At 30.2% G+C, this 20,883-nt stretch overlaps 2 protein-coding genes across 3 annotated transcripts; both read left to right on the forward strand.

Annotated features, from left to right (window-relative positions):
- Window positions 1-2,652: 2,652 nt before the first annotated feature.
- LOC103493220 (kaempferol 3-O-beta-D-galactosyltransferase-like) lies at window positions 2,653-5,369 on the forward strand. Its single transcript, XM_008453899.3, has 2 exons — window positions 2,653-3,460; window positions 4,402-5,369. The coding sequence occupies exons 1-2, from the start codon at window positions 2,962-2,964 to the stop codon at window positions 5,265-5,267; spliced, it is 1,365 nt and encodes a 454-aa protein (XP_008452121.1). The 5' UTR covers window positions 2,653-2,961; the 3' UTR covers window positions 5,268-5,369.
- Window positions 5,370-13,035: 7,666 nt separating this feature from the next.
- On the forward strand, window positions 13,036-18,733 carry LOC103493248 (protein DETOXIFICATION 16-like). 2 transcript variants are annotated; one of them, XM_051085296.1, is made up of 9 exons: window positions 13,057-13,377; window positions 15,257-15,456; window positions 15,527-15,801; window positions 16,651-16,737; window positions 16,824-16,880; window positions 17,026-17,264; window positions 17,827-17,945; window positions 18,079-18,165; window positions 18,532-18,733. In XM_051085296.1, exons 1-9 carry the CDS (start codon window positions 13,203-13,205, stop codon window positions 18,586-18,588), a joined length of 1,296 nt encoding a protein of 431 aa, XP_050941253.1. In that variant the 5' UTR covers window positions 13,057-13,202; the 3' UTR covers window positions 18,589-18,733. The 2 variants fall into 2 exon arrangements, with proteins under 2 accessions (XP_050941252.1, XP_050941253.1); XM_051085295.1 differs by having other exon boundaries at window positions 13,036-13,377; window positions 15,257-15,801.
- Window positions 18,734-20,883: the final 2,150 nt, after the last annotated feature.

Raw genomic sequence — 20,883 nt, forward strand, 5'->3', positions numbered from 1 at the left:
TCTACTTATATCTGTAGGTACGTTTGTCACCAAGCTGGGTTTAACAAAGGGACATGTTTTCATTTACATTATTTATCTTTTAGTTGCTTTAGCTACCTCTGGTTGTTAACTAAAGTAATAGCTACAGAAAAATTATCTCACTTTTTAGAAATCATAGTTAGAGGAGGATGTTCAATGGATATAAAGAAAATAAAGGAGAAAATTACATGGAAATAATATTGAAAATACAACTCAAACATGTCTCGAGGCAAATCCTCAATTTCCTCACCTTTCCTTAGGTTGATACTCTCGCGCATACTTTCACGAGATTAGATGACTTAGAGTGATCACACCTTAGAGGAACGTTCGTTCTTGAGCATGTTGACTGAGAATTCAAGAAATTGCCCAAGGGAGATTGAATAAAATGGTAGAAAATTAATGAAAGTAAATCATGAATAGTTGTGGATAAAGAGTTCGATGGATGAAATTAGGGAGACTTCTTATTCTTAATTATATAAGTCCAAATTGGTTGAAGAATAACCTAAGATCATGTTCTGAATGTTTACCCAACATTTTTGGGCACTAATAGCACCTTGGACCAAGAAAATAGAAACCATAATCACTAAAAGTGCATCTTAATTTCAAGACAGATTTCTGCAAAGCTTATAAAATCAATACAAATAATCACCCTAAATTAACTTTTGACAATTCAAAGACATGCATGTGCTTTCCCATTTTACTCAATTCTTCTTCCTAGACTCAAAATATCAAATATGTTGTTGCTAAAGAAAAGCACCCTATTATATATCAAAGGCATGCATTAATTTTTATAACATGAATCAAACATAATCATCATAACCTATTTATACTTTTAGTCTCAACTTTTATGAAAATAAAAAATAGATCCCCACTTTAGTCTATAACAATTTAATCATTATACTTTTAAATTTTATAATAATTATATTCTTAAAAATTAGGTTTAAATCCTATTTTTATCCTTAAACTTTTAAAAATACCTGTTTTAGTCTGAACTTTTAAAAATGGATAATTGCAAATATAACAATAAAATTCAAAATAATTAAGTATATATCAACGTTTTAGAAAAATTGCAAATATAGCAAAATCTGTCAAAGTCTATCCGTGATATGAGTCTTTTTCAATTGCAAGTATAGGAGTCTATCATTGATAAAATATGTTGCAAATATTGATCTATCATTGATAAACCATAAGAGTCTGTTAGCGATAGAAGTCTATATCGATAGACTTTGTTATATTTGCAATTTTTTTAAAATGTTGCTATATACATAATAATTATTCCTAAAATTGCTAATCATTATAATTACCTTTTAAAAAAAGTATATTTGGGTCTCTGTCATTAAAATAATTCCACTAACTAATGAGTGGAATGGTGAAGTGGTTTCTATATTTTGATGATTATGATGTCAAATAAGATAATCATTTTTAATAATCTAAGGTTATAATTTTTATTTATACACTAGATGTTAAATTGATGTTTTATTAGAGAACTCAAAAAAGCCATTGACTTCTAAATTTTGATCATCACAATTTTGGCACATTGTCAATCTACCTCACTTTCTCAATTCGTATAAATTTTCTAGTGACTTAAGTTTGGAACAATATTTTGTGATTCATTGATGTGTTTTTTTCTCTTCCTCCCATTTGTAATTTCTATTCTTTCTTTTTTTTGGGAGGCTTATGATATTATGGGAATATTTGTTTACAATTTCATAGGGTTTTTTTAAAACCAATGTTATACTTATTTTATTTTTCTAGTTTGTCAGTTATATTTTATTTCTTTTATTATACTAAATATTGTTTTTTAATTGATTTCAATTAGAAAAATAAATAAATAAATAAAGGATAGAGGGTCGGGGAGGACATGTGGGAGATTCAATTTTGGTGAAAAAGAAAAAAAAAAGTTAGTTTTTAGTTTGGATTTATTTAATTAAGTGGGTTAATTATCATAATTTTATGTTGGTATATATAAAAGACACTTATTGGTTATATATCCATTTAATTAATATTATAAATCTAGAACCTAAAAATTCAAATATAGAAAGTCTTAAATAGTTAATGAAATCGTCCTCGCAACAAGTAATAAAGTAAGTTTTTTTCAAAATTTCGAAGACTAAAACAGATATTTTTAAAAGTGTGGATACCAAAATAAAACAAAGTTAAAAATTCACAACAAAAAGTTTTAACCTAAATTCTAATGTAAGATAATTTATTCTCTAAACTAAATCTAATAACAATTGAAAATCCATATCACAAAAAGATCGTTGATTTATATGATGGTCTAGTTTTTGTAGTTAGACAAATATTCATGATTAATGATCATATATAAGAAATTTTATCCAAACTTAACAATATTTTTTGCTATAGAAACTAAACTGTTACAAATTTATTAAAATATATGGGTACTAGGATGGTTATATAACAAAGCTTGAAGATTAAATTACTAGAAAAGTGAAAAATACATAAATTATATTGTGTACTGTGATATATTATTGTCACAAAAGTTGGAAGACTCATTGTTTGTGAAAGAGTATGATCCCTTTTTAATTATCATGGGATCAAGGGTTGGTTGATGTAGAAAATCTTTGATGAGGTCAGAGTTCTTTGAAATGTGTGAATTTCATTTTGTAGGAAAGTTGGTAATTGATGATGACATTTTGTTTTTCTACATCAGAAGAGTTGGTAAAAGAAGGGTACTGTAAAGCTAGAAAATGTTTGCCACTCCCCATTGTGTAGATATATAGCTTCCATCTCTCGTTCAGATGTTTGAGAGGGCCTCAGTTGGATTTATCATAGTCTTTGAGTTCTAATCATAGTTTATATTTTACACTTTTTTATATTAAATCTTAAATGATATTTGGAGAAAAAGTTGAGCTGTGAAATTTGAAGAGTTACTTACTCAGTTACATTTTACAAAGATCTAAAAAAAAGCTTCATTTTTTCTCCATGTCCATGGAAGAATTAGCAAGAAGCCATGATTGGAAGCACCAAGTTCTGGTTTTAGCCTTCCCCTTTGGCAGCCACCCTTGTAGTCTTCTCGGTCTCGTCCGACGACTGGCCAGCGACGCTCCCGACGTGAAATTCTCCTTTTTCAACACAGCAACTTCCAATGCCGCCATTTTCAACGATGGGCGCCGAAACGACAACGTTTTCCCTTACAGCGTTAGCGATGGTCTGCCGGAGGGATACGTGAGGAGATGGGGAGTGCCGGAGGAGCCGGTCGAGCTTTTCTTGAAGGCGGCATGTGGGAATTTTAGGGAGGCGATTACGGCGGAGGTGGCGGGGGTGGAGGTTGGAGGGGTGGTGAGTGACGCATTTTTGTGGTTTGCCGGTGAGATAGCGGCGGAAATGGAGGTGGCTTGGGTTCCGGTATGGATTGCTGGGCTAAGGAGCCTCGTTGTTCATCTTCACACCGATTTGTTCCGTCAAAATCTGGCGGATTCAGGTATATGTTGGTCAATTCTCATCAACTTTAACTTTTCAAGTCTTTGCTTCTAAAATAGAAAAAAAAAAAAAAGCTTTTAAAAATAAGAACTATTTCCATAATAATTTGTCAAATTCTCAACCAACCAAATATCCTTTGTCAAATATATAAGTGGGATCTTAATGCTTTCAACTTCATTTGAATTGAATTGACTTTAGAAATCAAAGACATTACCAAAAAAAAAAAAAAAAAACAAAGAATAGAATTCCATGTTTGGGCAAATAGTAATCGGTTAATATAGTCCACACATGCGTTATAGTTGTTTCTGTTTTGTAGTAAGAAATATTTTAGTCTGTATTATCATAACGATAGTATGTGTTTATTAAGTAAATTATTATAGTTTGAGAAAAAAATAGTCAACAACATAGTAAAGAATTTAAAAATGATGAATGTAAAATAATAAAAATAGATATATGAGGATTTTGAAATAGTACTGATTGAAACTTTTAAATAGTATTTAGGGATGGTTGTAAATATAGCAATTATACTCAAAATAGTTAAGTATATAGTAACATTTTCTAAAAAATTATTGATAGCAGTAAAAAATCTATCAATAATAGGAGTCTATCACCAATAGATTATGTAGCAAATGTTGGTCTATCGATCATAAACCATAAAAGTCTATAAAATGATAGAAGTCTATTACTGATAAACTTCGTTATATTTACGATTTTTAAAAATATTACTACATACTTAATAATTATTCTAGAAATTGTTATCCATCGTAGTTATCCTAGTATTTATGCTACCGAGATGGGGTTATTATAATCTCTCCCAGACTCCTTATCCAAATACCTTTTTAGTTCGAAAATTGTGGGTGGTAACAACGTTAATGTACCTTGTAACAAAATAAATAAATAAATATATAGTTGCAGGATGTAGATAAGATTTGGTTTTTGCAGGACATGATGAAGAGAAAGTCATCAACTTCCTCCCAGGCTTTTCAAATATCCGTAACATTGACTTGCCCCATGAAGGGATTCATGCAGACTTAGAATCACCGATTACAACCATGTTATATAAAATGGAATTACATCTCCCCAAAGCTTCCGTTGTCGTCGTAAATAGCTTCAAAGAAACTGAGCCCGTGATGTTTGATCTACTCAAACCAAAGCTTCGAGAACTTCTTACCATCGCACCAATTAACCTAACATCACCGACGAAATCAATTATCAATGACGAGTATGGATGCCTCGAATGGTTGGACAAGGAGAAGCCTAACTCCATAGCATACATATGCTTTGGTACATTTGTAGCACTCCCACCTCACGAGTTAGAGGCTTTGGCAGAGGCACTAGTTGAGAGCGGAGTTCGGTTTCTATGGTCATTCAGAGGCAACCCTGAGGAAAGCTTCTCCGAGGACGTTCTTCAAACATTTGATGTGCAAGGAAAATTGGTGCCATGGGCTCCCCAAACAAGAGTGTTGGCACATCCTTCAGTTGGGGTTTATATAAGTCATTGTGGATGGAACTCTGTTTTGGAGGCTATAATGGAAGGTGTGCCTATGATATGTAGGCCCTTTGTTGGTGACAATGGCCTTAATGTTAGGACAATTGGATGTGAGTGGAAGGTTGGCTTAGGACTTCCAAATGGAATATTTACAAAGGATGGAGTAATGAAGGCTATGGAGACAATCTTAGACCCTTACAAAGGGGACCAAATAAGAAGCAATCTTAAAGCTCTTAAGCATTTGGCTTTCAAAGCTAATGAACCTGAGGGTAGTTCAACTAAGAACTTCAATTCTTTGAGAAAGTTACTCACAAAGTAGTTACCTAGCTATACCCTTTTTAATTTCTTGTCATTAGCATAATTTGTGTTGTTCTCATTCTAATATTGTTTTAGTTATATATTTGATTATCATCTTACTTTATTGACTTGTTTCTATTATATATATATATTCAGAAATGAGTAATTATCAAAAGTGTTCGATACCCCAACTAGTTTGAAATACCAACCTTTGCAAATGTTATCGATCAAACTTGACAAAGAAAAGTTCCTACTTTGGCTATAACATTGTCCTTCCAATCCTTAAGAGTTACATAAACTTGAAAGTCATCTACCTAGAAAAATACCATCGATGTCTAGCATTGTTCTTCCATCCAAAGATGAAACTCAAGAGCTATTATCTAGCTAGCAATTGATCGATTTTAATTCCATGACCCTTATTGACATAAAAGTAACGAGTCTGATATTGAATGCAATACAGTAGCTCTATGGAATGTACCATAATATCAATACTTTCAACCATTAGTAAATTAGTTAAATGAACTTAGCACAACGATAATTGGTGTAACCTTCTATTTGATAGATGATAAGTTCAAACCTCCATCTAACCTAGAAGTATAATGAATTTTTGTCCTTTAATGACTTTTTTTTGTCAATAGAGTGTAAATAGTTTGTATTTTTTATTATTTTTTAAAAACCCCCTAAAATAATTGTAAATATATAGCTAAAGAATTAGTAAAAACACTAAAAGTCAATGTGAAACCTCCATTATGGGAGTTTCTTATCGAATTTTCACAAAAAACTCTTAAGTAAAAAACAATCAATTTGAGAAAGGGTTTTTTTTTCGCACACTTCTCGATTTTCTCATGTTGAAAGCTATCATCTAATAGTTGCTACTGATTACTATCTATCACCGATAGCTGCTATTAGTTATCATCACATATAGGCTACTATCAATTAATATTATCATTTTCTATTTATCACCTTTACGGGTGCTTCTTTCCAGCTTTCTCAAATTAAAAGTTATTAATGATAACAGAGTTGATAATTGATAGTTGCTACATCACTGGTAAATTTATTAACAATAACTTGTTTGAGAAATATAGTATCAATTGATATAATTGATAATGGTTATTGATGATAGCTTCTATTAAGTATAACCAATAAATGGTAGACTTGTTATTTAAAAGAAATTACCAATTCTAATATTTTTGTAAATATTTGATTCCATTATTTCAATTTTAGTTTATTTTTTAAATCGTGCTATTTGCTATGACTTTTCCTAAAAAGTAAAAAAAAAAAAAAAAAAAAAAAAAAAAACAAGTTGTGTGATCCAATAAATTAGGATTGTACATATTTGACCAATTGAGTACTCAAATGAAAAAAATTGATCGAATCTTTTTAAAGATGTGTTTGGATTGATTTTTAAAGTGTTTGATTTTTAAAATAATTCATTTTAAGATAAATTAAGGTGTTTAGAATTATATTAAAATATTTTTTAGAAAAATGAGATTATGAAATAAATCATTTTAGAGAAAACACATTCAACCAAATTTTAGAATAAATGTTTATATGGTGTTTAATGAGAAATTTCTCCCAAATATCTATTTTTCTTCCTCTACTTTTTTATTCCTTTTTACTCTCTATTTTTCACTCCGTCGTTCTTTTTGTTTTTTTTAAATACTTTGAATATTTTTTAATGTGTGTTCATATACATTTAAATATATGGATTTGCAAATGTTCCTCTCTCAGCCAAATCTACTTCACTTTTGTAACGACCCAACTTCTTATACTGAGCCGAAGTCAATACTAAATGTAAAGCACATGATTTAAGTCATAAAGTTTAGTTAAAACGAATAAAACCTCATAATTTTATTTATAAAAATCAAATCAGGGTAATGTGCAAAATATAAATAAATATTAAAATCCTACTCGGGTCCTATCTACTTTTAAAGAAATGAAATAGTAAATAAGAAAGAAAATAAAACTCAAGTTACTAATGTCTAAAACGAGGTGTAAGCGGAAGCATAAATCCCTATGGCTCACCACAGTCACTTCTGGTCGCTCGCCAGCTTGCCCTTGTCCCTACCTCGGCCTCTACCTGAAAAACATGACATGGAGAGAGTGAGTATAAAATACTCAATAAGGGACCCACTACTAGTCGATCCCACTAGGTGCCTGTTAGCTTCCTATTAGAGTCCTGAAAATGGTACCCAATCTCTGGCACGTTCCCGAACACGTGCAACATGCGCTCCCGTAGGAACGAAAATCTGGTCTTCGGTGTCCCGGGGGAGCACCTAGGACATACTGGTTTGTAGTGAACCTGGAGGAAGCACTAAGACAATCGGGCTGCGTGGATCCCGTCGAATCACTCGAATCATATCTATATCCATGATAGACTAGCGTCTCGTCGGACTACGCAGTCCTAAATAGGTGGTGATCCCGAAGGACACCCATGCAGATACGACTCTAATAGGCTAAGCTAACAGATACCCTAACCATAACATACATAAGCATAGCATCATCATGTAATCGTATCAGTCTAATCATCATTTCACATCTCACACAATATCCAACATACAGTCATAATAAGGCACGTCATCACATTACCATGCCATCATATAAACCACATCATCAGTCACATCATGCTCTCATAAATTTACATGTGTTATACAGTCTAGTCCTTAACATGCATAACTGGAAGTGTATGTAGTCTCATGGTTCTAGTCGTAGAGCTAGTAGTAGAAATCTCTTACCTGGAGATTTGCTCGACGAGTCCTAACCGCAAGACAAGTGTGCTTTCCAAGCAGCGAGGTCCTAAGTGTTTAATAACGCCAAAATTCATAATTAAATCACCAAACGACCCAAGACCCAAAGTGCAGTTGAGATGACTTACCCTAGGTCGAGGTTGCAGTAGTTCCCTTTAATTCGAGAGATCCCACGTTCCAACTCCACTTGGTTCAACCGGCCCTTTCAGAAAAATGATTTAATTTAACCCAAAATTAAATTATTTAAAACTAAGATTACTCTTCGTTGGGTATGCCAAAAATCCAACCAACTTACCACAAACTCACCAAGGACATGTGGGGGAAAGGACCAAAGAACTAGGTGGCTCCAGAAAAGCTTGGCGGCTCGGCTGGAAAAGCAGGGACCGACTCGGCTTGGGCGCAGGCGCGGCTCGGCTCGGGTGCAGGTGCTGCACGCGTGCGGCTCGGCTTGCGACAGAAGGGAGGCGGGCTCGACTTGCGGGTGCACGTGGTGCGGCTTACACGCGGGCGCGGATTGACGGCACGAAGCAGCTGTGCGGGTCGGGTTTCGGGTCGGAGGCGCGACGTCTCTGTTCGGATCGGAAACGTGGATCGGCTGCGGCAGAAGGTGCGACTCGGGTCGCGAAGGGGTGATGCGGGTCGAGTTTCCTGCTCGGGCGACGGCGTGCAGGCGGAGGAGATGCAGCGCTCGGCAGGTGTTTCGTTTTAGCGCGGGGCGGAGATGCGATCGGAGCGCAGCGCACGGCTTCCGGACTCTGGCGGCTGGCGGCGCGAGTCAGCTAACTTGCAGGGACGTCCGACGTGGTGTCTGGCTGAAGGTGGCGCTCGGCGACGGGCGGACGGCGGCAGCGGCACTTGCTAGGATTTTTTTTCCAAAAAATTTCTTTAGGTTGCTCTCTCTTTTTCTTTTCAAAAAAAAAAGTTTTACTTTTGGTACACGGGTCCCAAGGCTCATTTATAAGGTAAACCCAAAATAAATTCCCTTCAATTAATTCAAAACCAACAACTTTCTCTCTCTCCAATTAAATCTCCCAATATCTTAAAATTTCAAAAATTATCCAATCACAACATCCCCTTTCAAATATATATATATATATATATATATATATATATATATATATTCTTTTCCAACTAAAATATCACATTAGCTTAACTCAATTATTTTATCTTCAACAAACAACCTTACCAATTTAATTATCCAAATCAAAATAATTATGTCTCTAAACCTTGATTAATCAGAAGTCAAAATGATCAAGTTCCTCAAATAAATTCGAAATTTCCATAACCACACTTAAAAATAATAAAAAGGAAATCAAATTTGTTGGGCCGTTACAACTTTAAAATAAATCATGAGAACGTCAAGAAGAACATGATCGTTCGGTTCGTGAAATAAAGATAAATGAAGAATGTAATCAAATTACACATCTTCTTGTCTAGTTGATATTATATTATATAAGAAAAAATATTTATCTTATGCATATTTTGTTGTTAGAAATCAATTGTTTTTCTTTATGGTTATGGATTTACATTTGAAGATATTTGTGCTTTTAAATTTGAATTGTAAAAAAAGAAACAAAAACAAAAAAAAAAAAAATGAAATTAATGTTTAGTTTCAAGTAACTAAAAATTTAATAATTTAAAGATAACGTACGATTAATTTTAAAATATATTTCTGAAAAAAAAGATTCAAAATTTTTGTATTTTTTTATGAAATTAATTCATAATGCTTAATAGTCTTTTGTCGTAATTTGACATAAACATTGTTGATATAAGACAAACCAAACACAATTTTTCATATAAAGATTTATAAAGATATCAAACCAAACATGTAAGTGCCTAAGTGTCTGATGTTAAACTTATTTTTTAAAAAATAGTTTTTAGAAAATATATTCTTAAAAGAACATTTTTTTCATAGAAAATCTAAATCAACCCTAAATTAGGCTACAAAATTATTTATAGTTTAATAGAGCAATGTAAGGTTTACATAAATCCAAACACTAATAAATAAATGACTCATATTGTCCACCAGAATCAACACATTTCTCGAAGATTTTTCCACAATCAATTAATACATAAACAAGAATATCTCTTAAAATAATTTTTAGAAAATGGTCAAATTAGATTTTTAAAATTATATTATTCAATTCTAGTTTTGACAAAGACTTTTGGTAAATTTAAATTTAGATTCGTGACTAATAGTTTTCTTTAAAATAAAAAGAATAAAAAATTGTTATATATATTTTAACATTTTTCACATCTTCTGTTTTCAACAAAAACTTAATTGTGAAAGATTTAATGAAAATATATGCACTAAATTTGAAAGTAACGTTGAACGTGATTTTCGAAGAAATTCAATTCAATTCGTTTTCTATTAACTTCGTTATAATGAGTATATAATCTCTAGTATGCATAATCCTTTGTCGAAAAATAAACTTTTGTCTTCAAACTTGTTGATCTTTTTAGATGACTTAGTGATCTTCCCGAATGATTGATCTTTGTGCTTCTTAACTTTCTTGAAGCCTTTGAATTTGTTGATCTTCTTAGGAGGATCGACTTTTGGACTTTTTGTGCTTGTTGAATAACTTGAATCCAAAATCTGGCTTATTCATTGTCTTGAATATGATTGACTTTAAAACATCAAAGGACTGTTTGACTCTCAGATTATGAAGGAGTGGAGTGAGCTATTTTAGATCATACTATGTTTGGCCCAAGGGTTATTATAATCTGATTAAGACTAAGCCTATTATACTCATTTTCCTATTTCTCTTTTGTCACTATTCCTCACTCTTCCATTTTCTTCTCTGACACTATTTTTCACTCTCTCATTTCTCTTTTTATCACTATTCCTCACTCTCCAAGAGTTATTATATATTTCACAAATTTCAATTATGCCACAAAAAAAAATTCATCTAATGAATTTTGTTACAAATAATAAATTAGAAATAATTTACTTAAAAATAACTTAGGAATATGGCTTGTTAGGAAAAACAAATTACAAAAAATATATTTGTAAAAATAACGTAGTAAAAATTACTTAGGAAAAATTAATTTAGAAAGTATCTTAGAAAATTTTCTTTGCAAAAATTTAGAAAAATTGTGTTAAACGGTTAATGCATAAACATAATATGAAAAATTGATTGTGTTAAACTTTCATCGATTTATTTCAAGTTTTCAAAAAAGGAAAAGAACAAACCAGAAAATCAACAACTTTTGACAATGTTTGCTATAGAAATAAATAAATATTGGTAATTAGATGGGGTAAAATGAAACTATACTTTTATTTCCATTCTATCAAAAAAAAATTTAGCTTTTATTTCTAAATAAATCAAAGGAATAATTTTTAGAAAAGATACGATTATATTTTTTTCATTAAAAACTATTTTATGAAAATATTTAGCTTAAAACAAGATTTGAATAACTAAATTTGTATCATAAATCTAAAGAATAAAAGATATGCATCTTAATGCATTTTTTTTAAGAAGACAATTTATGTTATAAAAAAATAATAGCATGATAAAAGAGAAAAAAATAATAAATTTCTATCATAAAAAGAATAAATTTGTATCATACTTAGAAAAAATAAAGAATTAATGACAGTCTAGCAAATGCATTTAGAAAAAATGACTATATGCAGTGGTCAAAATCATGCAAAAACATTTTTAATTTTTTAAATCTTTTATACAAAATTAACAAACTTATGACTTCCTTTAAAATTAATTGAAGAAAAATGCGTATTTCGAATACAGTATAACAAAAAAAGAGTAGTGAAAAACTCAGATTATAATAGTCTCAATTCCAAACACATCTTATAATAACACAGATTATAATAGTCTGCACCGTAAATACAGATTATAATAACAAAAACTATAATGATTTGTATCCCAAACGCAGACTATTATAGTCTCCAGACAATTATAATACCAGATAGACCAAAACAGTGTGTTTATCTGTTAAGCTTAAGAAATTGGCTGAATGCAACTTTTTTTTTTCTTAATGAAAATTTATGGTATACATAACATATAATATCCATTTTCTATTGCAAATCTAAATTTAATGATTAATTATTTTTAGAAAGAAAAGATACATTTGTATTTTGGTCATTAAAATTTACATGGTCTAATTTTGCTGTCATCTTACATTGGTTGGTGGATGTGACATTTCATTACCTAATGTGTTTTAAATAATTTATTTTCTTTATTTTCTTTTACCTTTTCAATATTATTTGTTTTTTTCTATTTGTTTCTCTATATTCTATATTCCATCCCCACTCTTCCACCCCATGAATGAGAGGAGAAATAATTGACATAATAAGATTTTAAACTTATTGGTTTCAACAATGCCAAACTTTTAGGTTTAACTTTTTAATTTGATTTTCAACCCATGAAGTTTTTGTTCTTTTGGAAGAAAAAAAAATGTTTCTATAGTAGCTTGGTCCAAGCTACTCTCTCGATTTCAAGCATTACAACAATCTAACTTTTTAATGGTGGATCTTATTTCAATTTTTAGTTCTCTAAGTTTTGCCTTTTTAACTCGATTTTTTACTCAAAGACTTACCTTCAATTCCCTAACATGGATGACTTAAAAAAAATTAAAAAGAAAAATAATTGTTATGAATAACAAAAAAATTTGAAACTATTTGTACACATATTACAAAAAAACTTTAGATGAACCTGGTAAATTTTGCTAAATTTTGTAAATAGTTCTTTTTTTTTTTTTTTTGCTATATTTCAAAATGCTCTTAGAATTCTAATCAATTAAATTTCAATAGTTATTTTTTCGTCACAATTAGATTTAATTTTAAAATTTACTTCCCTAAGTAATCTTATAAATGAGAACAGATTGATGAAACTATATACAAAATATATAAAAAAAAAAAAAATCAAAGATAAAATTGTAAGGTTTTGAGTGGGACTAAGTTATGAAATAAAACTTACTAAAAAGAGCCTTCAAAAGCAAATATATAAAAGTTTAGACTAAAGTTGTAATTAACCAACATTTTGGTTTAAGCCATGAATACATCCAAGGAGTAGAATACATCAAGAATAAAGTTGGGTCCCCATTGACTGTAAAGCTATAACTCACTACACAGAGATAGACAGAAATCTCGCCATGGAAGAAGAAGAGCAGACGAAGAAGCAGATCAGTGATCTGAATTCTCCATTCATTCCGCCGAGACACCACGATGGCAGATCTTTTACGAGGGATGAGATATGGGAGGAGGTGAAGAGGCAGCTCCGATTAGCCGGGCCACTGGTGACAGTGAACGTGTTGATAAGCTGTTTGCAAATGATATCGGTCATGTTCGTGGGGCATCTGGGGCAGCTTCCTCTCGCCGGAGCTTCCATGGCTACTTCCTTTGCTTCTGTCACTGGTTTCAGTCTCCTCGTACGTACCCTTCTCCCCCCCATCTTCTTCTGTTTTCAATAATTTTGTTCCTTACAATGATTTGTAAAAGTTCCGGAATAAAAGTTTAATTGAATGGTCATCGACCCACAAATCCATATCTAACATTTGATAATTTTATTTTTTAAATATAAATTAAGATAACTATTATCTATGTTTATGATATAAACTGCAACCTATCTTAATAATTTTACTATTTTATCTTTCAAAATTCTATTATTGTTATTATTCTTTAGATACTTTTTCTTTCTTAGGATGTGTCTCTAGTTTCTCAAGAAAACACTTTTTATATTTCAGATATTTAAACTTATGTCTCTTGCATTTGTTTATATGTTCTTTTTTATGTTTTTTGTTTTGTTATATTTGTAATTGTTTTGTTATATTTGTAAGTATTCTAATAGTTTTATTATTTAAATTAAACAATTATTCATGATTCATTTTAACTTAATCAAGGTTAAATTACAAGTTTTCTAGTTCTTGAGTTTTAAGACTTTGTGTTTAATTATTCTTTAAATTTAAGAAAAGTGTATTTAATATAGATTTTGAACTTTTGATCTTATACCTAAAACGTCTCTTAATTTTAAAAAATAGTCTAATATATCATTAAGCTTTAAAAAGTTTAATAATGATATGACTTTTTATCCTTCTCAAATTTGATCTACAATGTTATTTTTAATTCAAATAATTTTCCCTGAAGTATGTTGACTCCTATCTAATTTTATATACGTATTGCAAAATATTAAATAATATTTAAATACAAACTTTAAAAAAAATTAGAAACTAAAAAATTAAAACTAGATATAAATTTAGGCAGCAAAAATTTCAAATTTCAAAATTAAACTAATGTATAAACTAAACAAATGGCAAAGTAAATTATAAGGCCTCAACCTGATACTTTATCGTGAATATTAATAATCTAATTAAATTGAAATATTTATAAAAGTTTAAATTAAACCGATGGTAGTGTTAGTATAGAATTTTAATTTTAAAAAAAAACTATCTTTTTCTTTAAGGAACTATAAGTTCATTTGATTGATTGGTCAGTTTTTGAAATGAATTCTTTTAGTCTCAAAATGGATTTAACTCGAGATTAATGTTATCATTTACCATAGGTAACTAAGATTTTATATATACACTTTTAATGTGGACATGGAAACAGTTTAAAAGGTAATAAATAATAAAAACAAAAACCACTCTCTCTTTTATCATCTTCTTCATCATCTTCCATTGAACCTGTGGTTAAAAGTTCAATGACCTAAGAATTAATTGAAATTTTTATTATTAATTGAAATTTTCCTTAAAAAAATTAATTCCAATTCTTTTATTCCAACTTGATGATTAAAAAAATTAAAATTTAGACATGTAGAGTTTGAATCTCTATGATCAAAGATAGTGATATCATTTATATAGGAAAGGAAAAATAATAGTGGCTTCACTATATAACTTCTCAGATTAAAAAAAGGAACAATCTAACTCTATATTATATGAGTATATCATATAATCATAAATTTAATTCAAGAAAATACTATACGTACTTATTTTACGACTAAAAATGTTTGTAGTTAGCTGACTAAATAGTTTAATTTTTAAATGCACACAAATACATGTTTAGAAGTAACTTTAAAATGTAAATAATTTTTTTTTTTTTCAAAATGACTAAAAAATACACTCATCATCACTCAAAATCAAACTAATAAAATTACTTACAAAAGATTAAAATCAATTTTTTAGTGAAATAATTTTCATAATTTCATAATTGTCCAAACATAATTGATGGAACGAATTTGAAAGTAGTTGTATTGAAAAGATTCACGATATATATATACTATATATGTGACGTACTTTATTATTGTATGTAAAGAATGGAATGGGCAGTGCATTAGAGACATTCTGTGGGCAATCATATGGAGCAAAACAATACCATATGCTTGGAATTCACTTGCAAAGAGCCATGGTTGTTCTTCTTCTCGTCAGTTTCCCGCTCGCCGTTGTATGGTTCAATGCCGGCGACATTCTTCGGCTGCTTGGCCAAGATTCCGAGATCGCAGCGGAGGCTGGCCGGTATGCTCGTTGCATGATTCCCAGCATTTTCGCCTTTGCCATTCAACTGTCCCATGTTCGTTTCTTGCAGGCCCAGAACAATGTTCTTCCTATGACAGTCATTGCCGCCGCCACCGCGGTGCTCCACTGCTTTGTGTGTTGGGGTTTGGTTTTCCGCTCCGGGTTGGGGAACCGAGGAGCAGCATTGGCCAATGCTATGTCTTACTGGATAAATGCAGTGGCATTGGCGGTTTATGTTAGAGTTTCGCCGTCGTGCCGGAGGACGTGGACTGGATTTTCCAGCGAGGCGTTTCGTGGGATCTTCAACTTCCTTAAACTCTCTATTCCTTCTGCTCTCATGCTCAGGTTCCATACTTGTTTTTCTCTCTGGTTTCTTCCATTTGATTTAAAGCAATTTCCATTCTAAATTTGTCTGTTAATTGAAATGGATAAATGAAGTCAATCTCACAACAACATGTTTAGAAGTGATTTTGAAATAGTAAAAACTATGTTTTAATGTTTTTATAATTGATTTTAAACATGTTTTTAATAATTCAAAATCATTTATAATGATATGAAAATAGCGATGTAAAATCTGGTAATTTAGAAAATAACTGAAGTAAATTTTCCCAATTTTAGAATTATTCCACAAATTATCATTCCATACAATTTAGGTCAAATGTACTTTGGAAAAACATAATCATTTGTTGTATTTGTGTTTGTTTACATGTATTTTGTAATTGTAACGAGATGTGTATATATGCGTATAAAAATAAGTTTGGACCCCACTAATAGATAGATTTTTATAGAAATAATCGATGAATTATAAGTCTCTCATAGTTATACTACTATTGTCACATATACCAATCCCCAATTGATCATAAATGGTAATGGTAATAAAGACAATTTGATGGAAGACAATGAAAAGTAAATAGCCTCAATTATAATCAAATTACATTACACATCTAAGTAAATATGATTAAGAAAATCCATTTTATTAAGGCTCATTACACAATTACACACCAATTTTTATTTTTTAGTACAATATAACATATGAGAAATTTGAACCATAAACCCTGTTGGTCACTAATACATGCGTATTTGATTAAACAAACAAAAATCATGTAATAAGTTGAGTCATGGTATACTTTGGAAATTGGAAATTGTCTTTTGGAATAACTTTTAGTTGATTGATTTATGGATGTATGGTAATAGTTTGGAGATATGGTCATTTGAGATGGTGGTTTTGTTATCGGGCCTTCTTCCAAATCCAAAGCTTGAAACTTCTGTTCTATCAATCAGGTAATTAATTAAACTTATGACCAATTATTAAGTAACGCTGGCTCTAATCCTACTTAGCATTTTAATGGATCTCTTGTTTTTTTCAGCCTCAATACAGCTTACATGATTTACATGATACCCCTTGGAATCAGTGGTGCAGTGAGGTTTAATTAGTCACATTTTATTTTATTTATTTTAATTGAATATTACTTCAATCTACATATTTTTCTGCATTACCCAATTTAGATTTTATAGTTTAAATATGGTTGAAACCTCCTGAATTAACTTTCAGTCTTATGCATGGGACAGCACAAGAGTTTCGAATGAACTTGGAGCAAGGAGGTCAATGGCGGCTATCTTAGCAGGACGTGTTGCAATGGGGATGGTGGCAACAGAAGGCACCATGGCTGCTATTATCATCATCGTGGGCAGAAGATTATGGGGTTACAGTTATAGTACTGACGAGACTATGGTTGGATATTTGGCCCAAATCTTGGTTTTGCTTGCCATTTTGCACATCTTCGATGGAATTCAATCTATTCTCTCAGGTTTCTTTATTATTTAATTTCTTGTTACAATCTTATTTCAAAGTTTTTTTTTTTTCTTTTCTTTATGAAGAATGAAAAAAATTATGGATCAACGATAACTTGGCCTATATAAGACAGAAAGAGTTGTGCTTTTGATGTTGTGTCAAGTCACATATATGCATTTTAATGCTCAAGTTATAAATATATATTGAGTTTGTAAATATTTTGTAGATAGAAAAAAGTACGTACGTGTTTGAATTTTATAGGGATTATATATCGACCTTAAGGATATGAACTGACCAACTTCATTTGGAAGGGTTACTATATTCTGTTACTCTTCATCCTACTCTCAATTCATTCTCTTATATCTTAGTCTTTGGTTGACTCAAATGTGGAACCATTTCCTTAAACTTATCTTGAACTTGACCAATACACTTTCACATATAACAACGGCAAACTCTATTATGAAGTTGGGTTACAAAATTAAGTTGGCTTTCTTGTTTGTTTGTTTCAAATTTATGTTCAAGAATCTAACCAAAATGGTAATGGTTACTTCCAAACTGTATTGCACTTAAAATTATAGGTATCACAAGAGGATGTGGAAGGCAGAAGATTGGTGCTTTTATTAACTTGGGAGCTTATTACCTTGTGGGCATTCCTACGTCTATCTTTTTAGCATTCTTTCTAGGCATTGGAGGAAAGGTGGTGCTTTATTTACTTTTACAATTTAAAATTTTTTCTTCTATTTAATTTGTTTGTTTAATATATATATATATATATATATACATATAAAAGTAATCTTGGAATTCATATTATTGATCCTTTCTATGAGTAGGGGCTGTGGATGGGAATAATGGTGGCAGTGTTTTTACAAGCTCTATTTCTTGGGATCTTGATTCTATCCACCAATTGGGATAGTGAAGTAAGCTTCTCATCATCTTTAAAGACTTCCTTAACTATATATATAATGTAATTTTATAATTTCAATATATAATTGAAATAGTTATATTAGTTTATATCTTTTTTTTAAAAAAAAATACTATAGATTATCTGTTTAGTTTCTCACTCAACGATACTATTGAACCAAATATTTCAAAAACTTTGTTATGGATCAATTCACTTAAAATTTTCTTAGCGAAGATATGTTTAATGAGTGAGATTATTTATTATAATTATATAAGTGTTAGATTTCTTTTATATATATCATAATTAATTAGTAGAATATATAAAATTGTCCAAAGTTATTTTTGTGAAATATGTAATCTCTCATTTTCTCGAGTTTGTTCAGGTTAAGAAGGCGGCCGATAGAGTTACGAGTTTCATGCCAGAAAATCTATTAGAATGATACCATCAAATAACAAATCGAACTTAGATTGACTTTTATGGTCATCACATTAATTTGTATTGGATATTCTAAAATCAAAATGAATCTTTATATAGCCCTATAACAAACAAATTCTTATTATATATATGCTACTTTTTTCCTTCTATCTTTTTTAGAATTTAAAGTATATTATTCTATATAAGTTGTGTATGGTCTTCTCTTGTATGAACAAGAGACTTAAAAAAGATATATAATAACAAGAAAAGACCGAATATATTGACCACTAATATTTAAGGGGTCATTTTCAAATATAGTATAATGAATCAAAATATTTATACAATATAGCAATAACTTTTAGATTTTGTCAATAATAAACATCAATAGATTTCTATTAGTATCTATCAGTGTATTTAATAAACTTCTTTCAGTGTCTATCATCGATAATATCTAATATTTTGCTATATTTTGCAGTCTCGTCATTTTCAATAATTTTCCAATATTTAATTTACACACAAATTATATAATAGTAATTCCATCACTTTATGTCAAGCTAGTTCGAAGATGTCTTCCGTAGTCAAATTAATTTTTCAAATTGCTTTCTATGAGAGTCGTTTGGTTAATACATCTGCAATCTACTCCAATGTTGGAAGGTATGGAATACAAATCGCACAGTTGTCATCAATCTTATGCTTTATAAAATGCTTATCTACCTCGATATACATGTACTTTTGTTCCATCTATGTAGAACTGAATTATGAGCTATTAAAATGCATGCCAGATTTACTATTAAAAATTAAACTCGTGTTGATTCCTTTTGAAAGAATTTCAAAATTTTAAATTGAAACTTTTTTATTTCGTAAATATTTTTGTTCATTTTTTTATATTTAAAAATAGTCCAAATTTTGTTGGGAAAATTTTTGAAAAATAATTTAACTAATTAGCATCAACCAATAATAATAATTAAGAACGTGATGAAGACTACTCTATTTTGATAATAGAGTTAAAGGAAAAAAAAAAATTAATTTGAAGTTGGTGTCATATGAGAAAGGGTTGCATTATAATTATTTATATTTTAACAAATCTATGTCAGGTTGATGAGATCCAAAGCAATTACACTGAGATCTTAATTGATATATATATATATATATATACACACACACATATATATCTCAGTGTAATTGGTTTATTTGGTCTTTTCCAATTTGTCATTTCTTGGTTGGTTGATGTGACAAATCTTTTATAATCTCTTTCCTGCCATAAACATTTTTTATCTTTTTTTTTTCTCTATTCTTTCCCTCACCTACCACTCCACCGGTTAATATTTTAGGTAGTGATTGAAAAATTGGGACGTAATAAGGATTACTAAAAATCATACAAGTATTGAAATGTGTGTCAAATTGAAGGCGGAGCAAAAATGAAATCGTAAAATATAAAAATGATAAAAAAGTAGAGTTTAATTGAAAATTGTTGGGACAAAATCATGAGCTTAGTATTACAATTGAGACTCACAAGCTGAATCCAAATATGAATTTTGGATTACATTATAATGCATTTCAATTCCATTACGAGTGTAGAAAACATCATTTTAAGGGTACAATGAAATGATATTATAAGGATAGTAATATACTTAAGATGTGTTTGGAGAAGGAGAAAGAGAGTTATGGGGGAAAAGGATTACAATAATGATTATTATGATTCTAGTGTTATGATAATTTGTATTTGGAGGAAATATTATTATTACTAGTGTCATGGTAATATGTGTTTGGGGGAAAGAATATAAAAGGTATAGTGTTATGATAATGTGTTTGGAGGAGTGATTACGATAATAATGTTATAATAATATGTGTTTGGGGGAAGAGTTATGATTGTAGTAATTTAAAAAATAATGATAGAATTTGAATTTGATTATTTAAATAGGGTAATATAGGGTTGTAAGAAAGTAAAATAGAGAACAATATATGGTTATTTAGGGATTAGGATAACTCTAATCCTCATTTATCATAATCCTTGGGCCAAACACAATTTGGCCCAATTTCTTAATCTTTTTCCCCTAAAACCCCATCCCAAACATATCTAAATATATTCATACATATATAAATTAAATGGTTCGACAACGTTATTTAAATATTCTTGTATATCTCTAACATCTAGTATACACATGTTTATAAAACAACAATTGGCTTAAAATATATGTCATTTATTTACTCAAATATGAATAGAAATACTAATCGACCATATTCACAATATAGCTTGGGAAGTGAAAACAACATAATTATTAATCTAAATAAGTTCAATAAATTTCATGACTTACAAAAT

Source organism: Cucumis melo, chromosome 5 (genome assembly GCF_025177605.1).
Source record: "Cucumis melo cultivar AY chromosome 5, USDA_Cmelo_AY_1.0, whole genome shotgun sequence".
Taxonomy (NCBI): Eukaryota; Viridiplantae; Streptophyta; class Magnoliopsida; order Cucurbitales; family Cucurbitaceae; genus Cucumis; species Cucumis melo.

Excerpts from the sequence above, each read along its gene's own strand:
- LOC103493248 (XM_051085295.1), top strand. The coding sequence starts at position 13,102 with ATGGAAGAAGAAGAGCAGACGAAGAAGCAGATCAGTGATCTGAATTCT. Across the intron at positions 17,265-17,826 it reads AATTCAATCTATTCTCTCAG|GTATCACAAGAGGATGTGGA; the intron begins GTTTCTTTATTA and ends TTAAAATTATAG. Across the intron at positions 17,946-18,078 it reads TTCTAGGCATTGGAGGAAAG|GGGCTGTGGATGGGAATAAT; the intron begins GTGGTGCTTTAT and ends TTCTATGAGTAG.
- LOC103493220 (XM_008453899.3), top strand. The coding sequence starts at position 2,962 with ATGTCCATGGAAGAATTAGCAAGAAGCCATGATTGGAAGCACCAAGTT. Across the intron at positions 3,461-4,401 it reads TCAAAATCTGGCGGATTCAG|GACATGATGAAGAGAAAGTC; the intron begins GTATATGTTGGT and ends TGGTTTTTGCAG.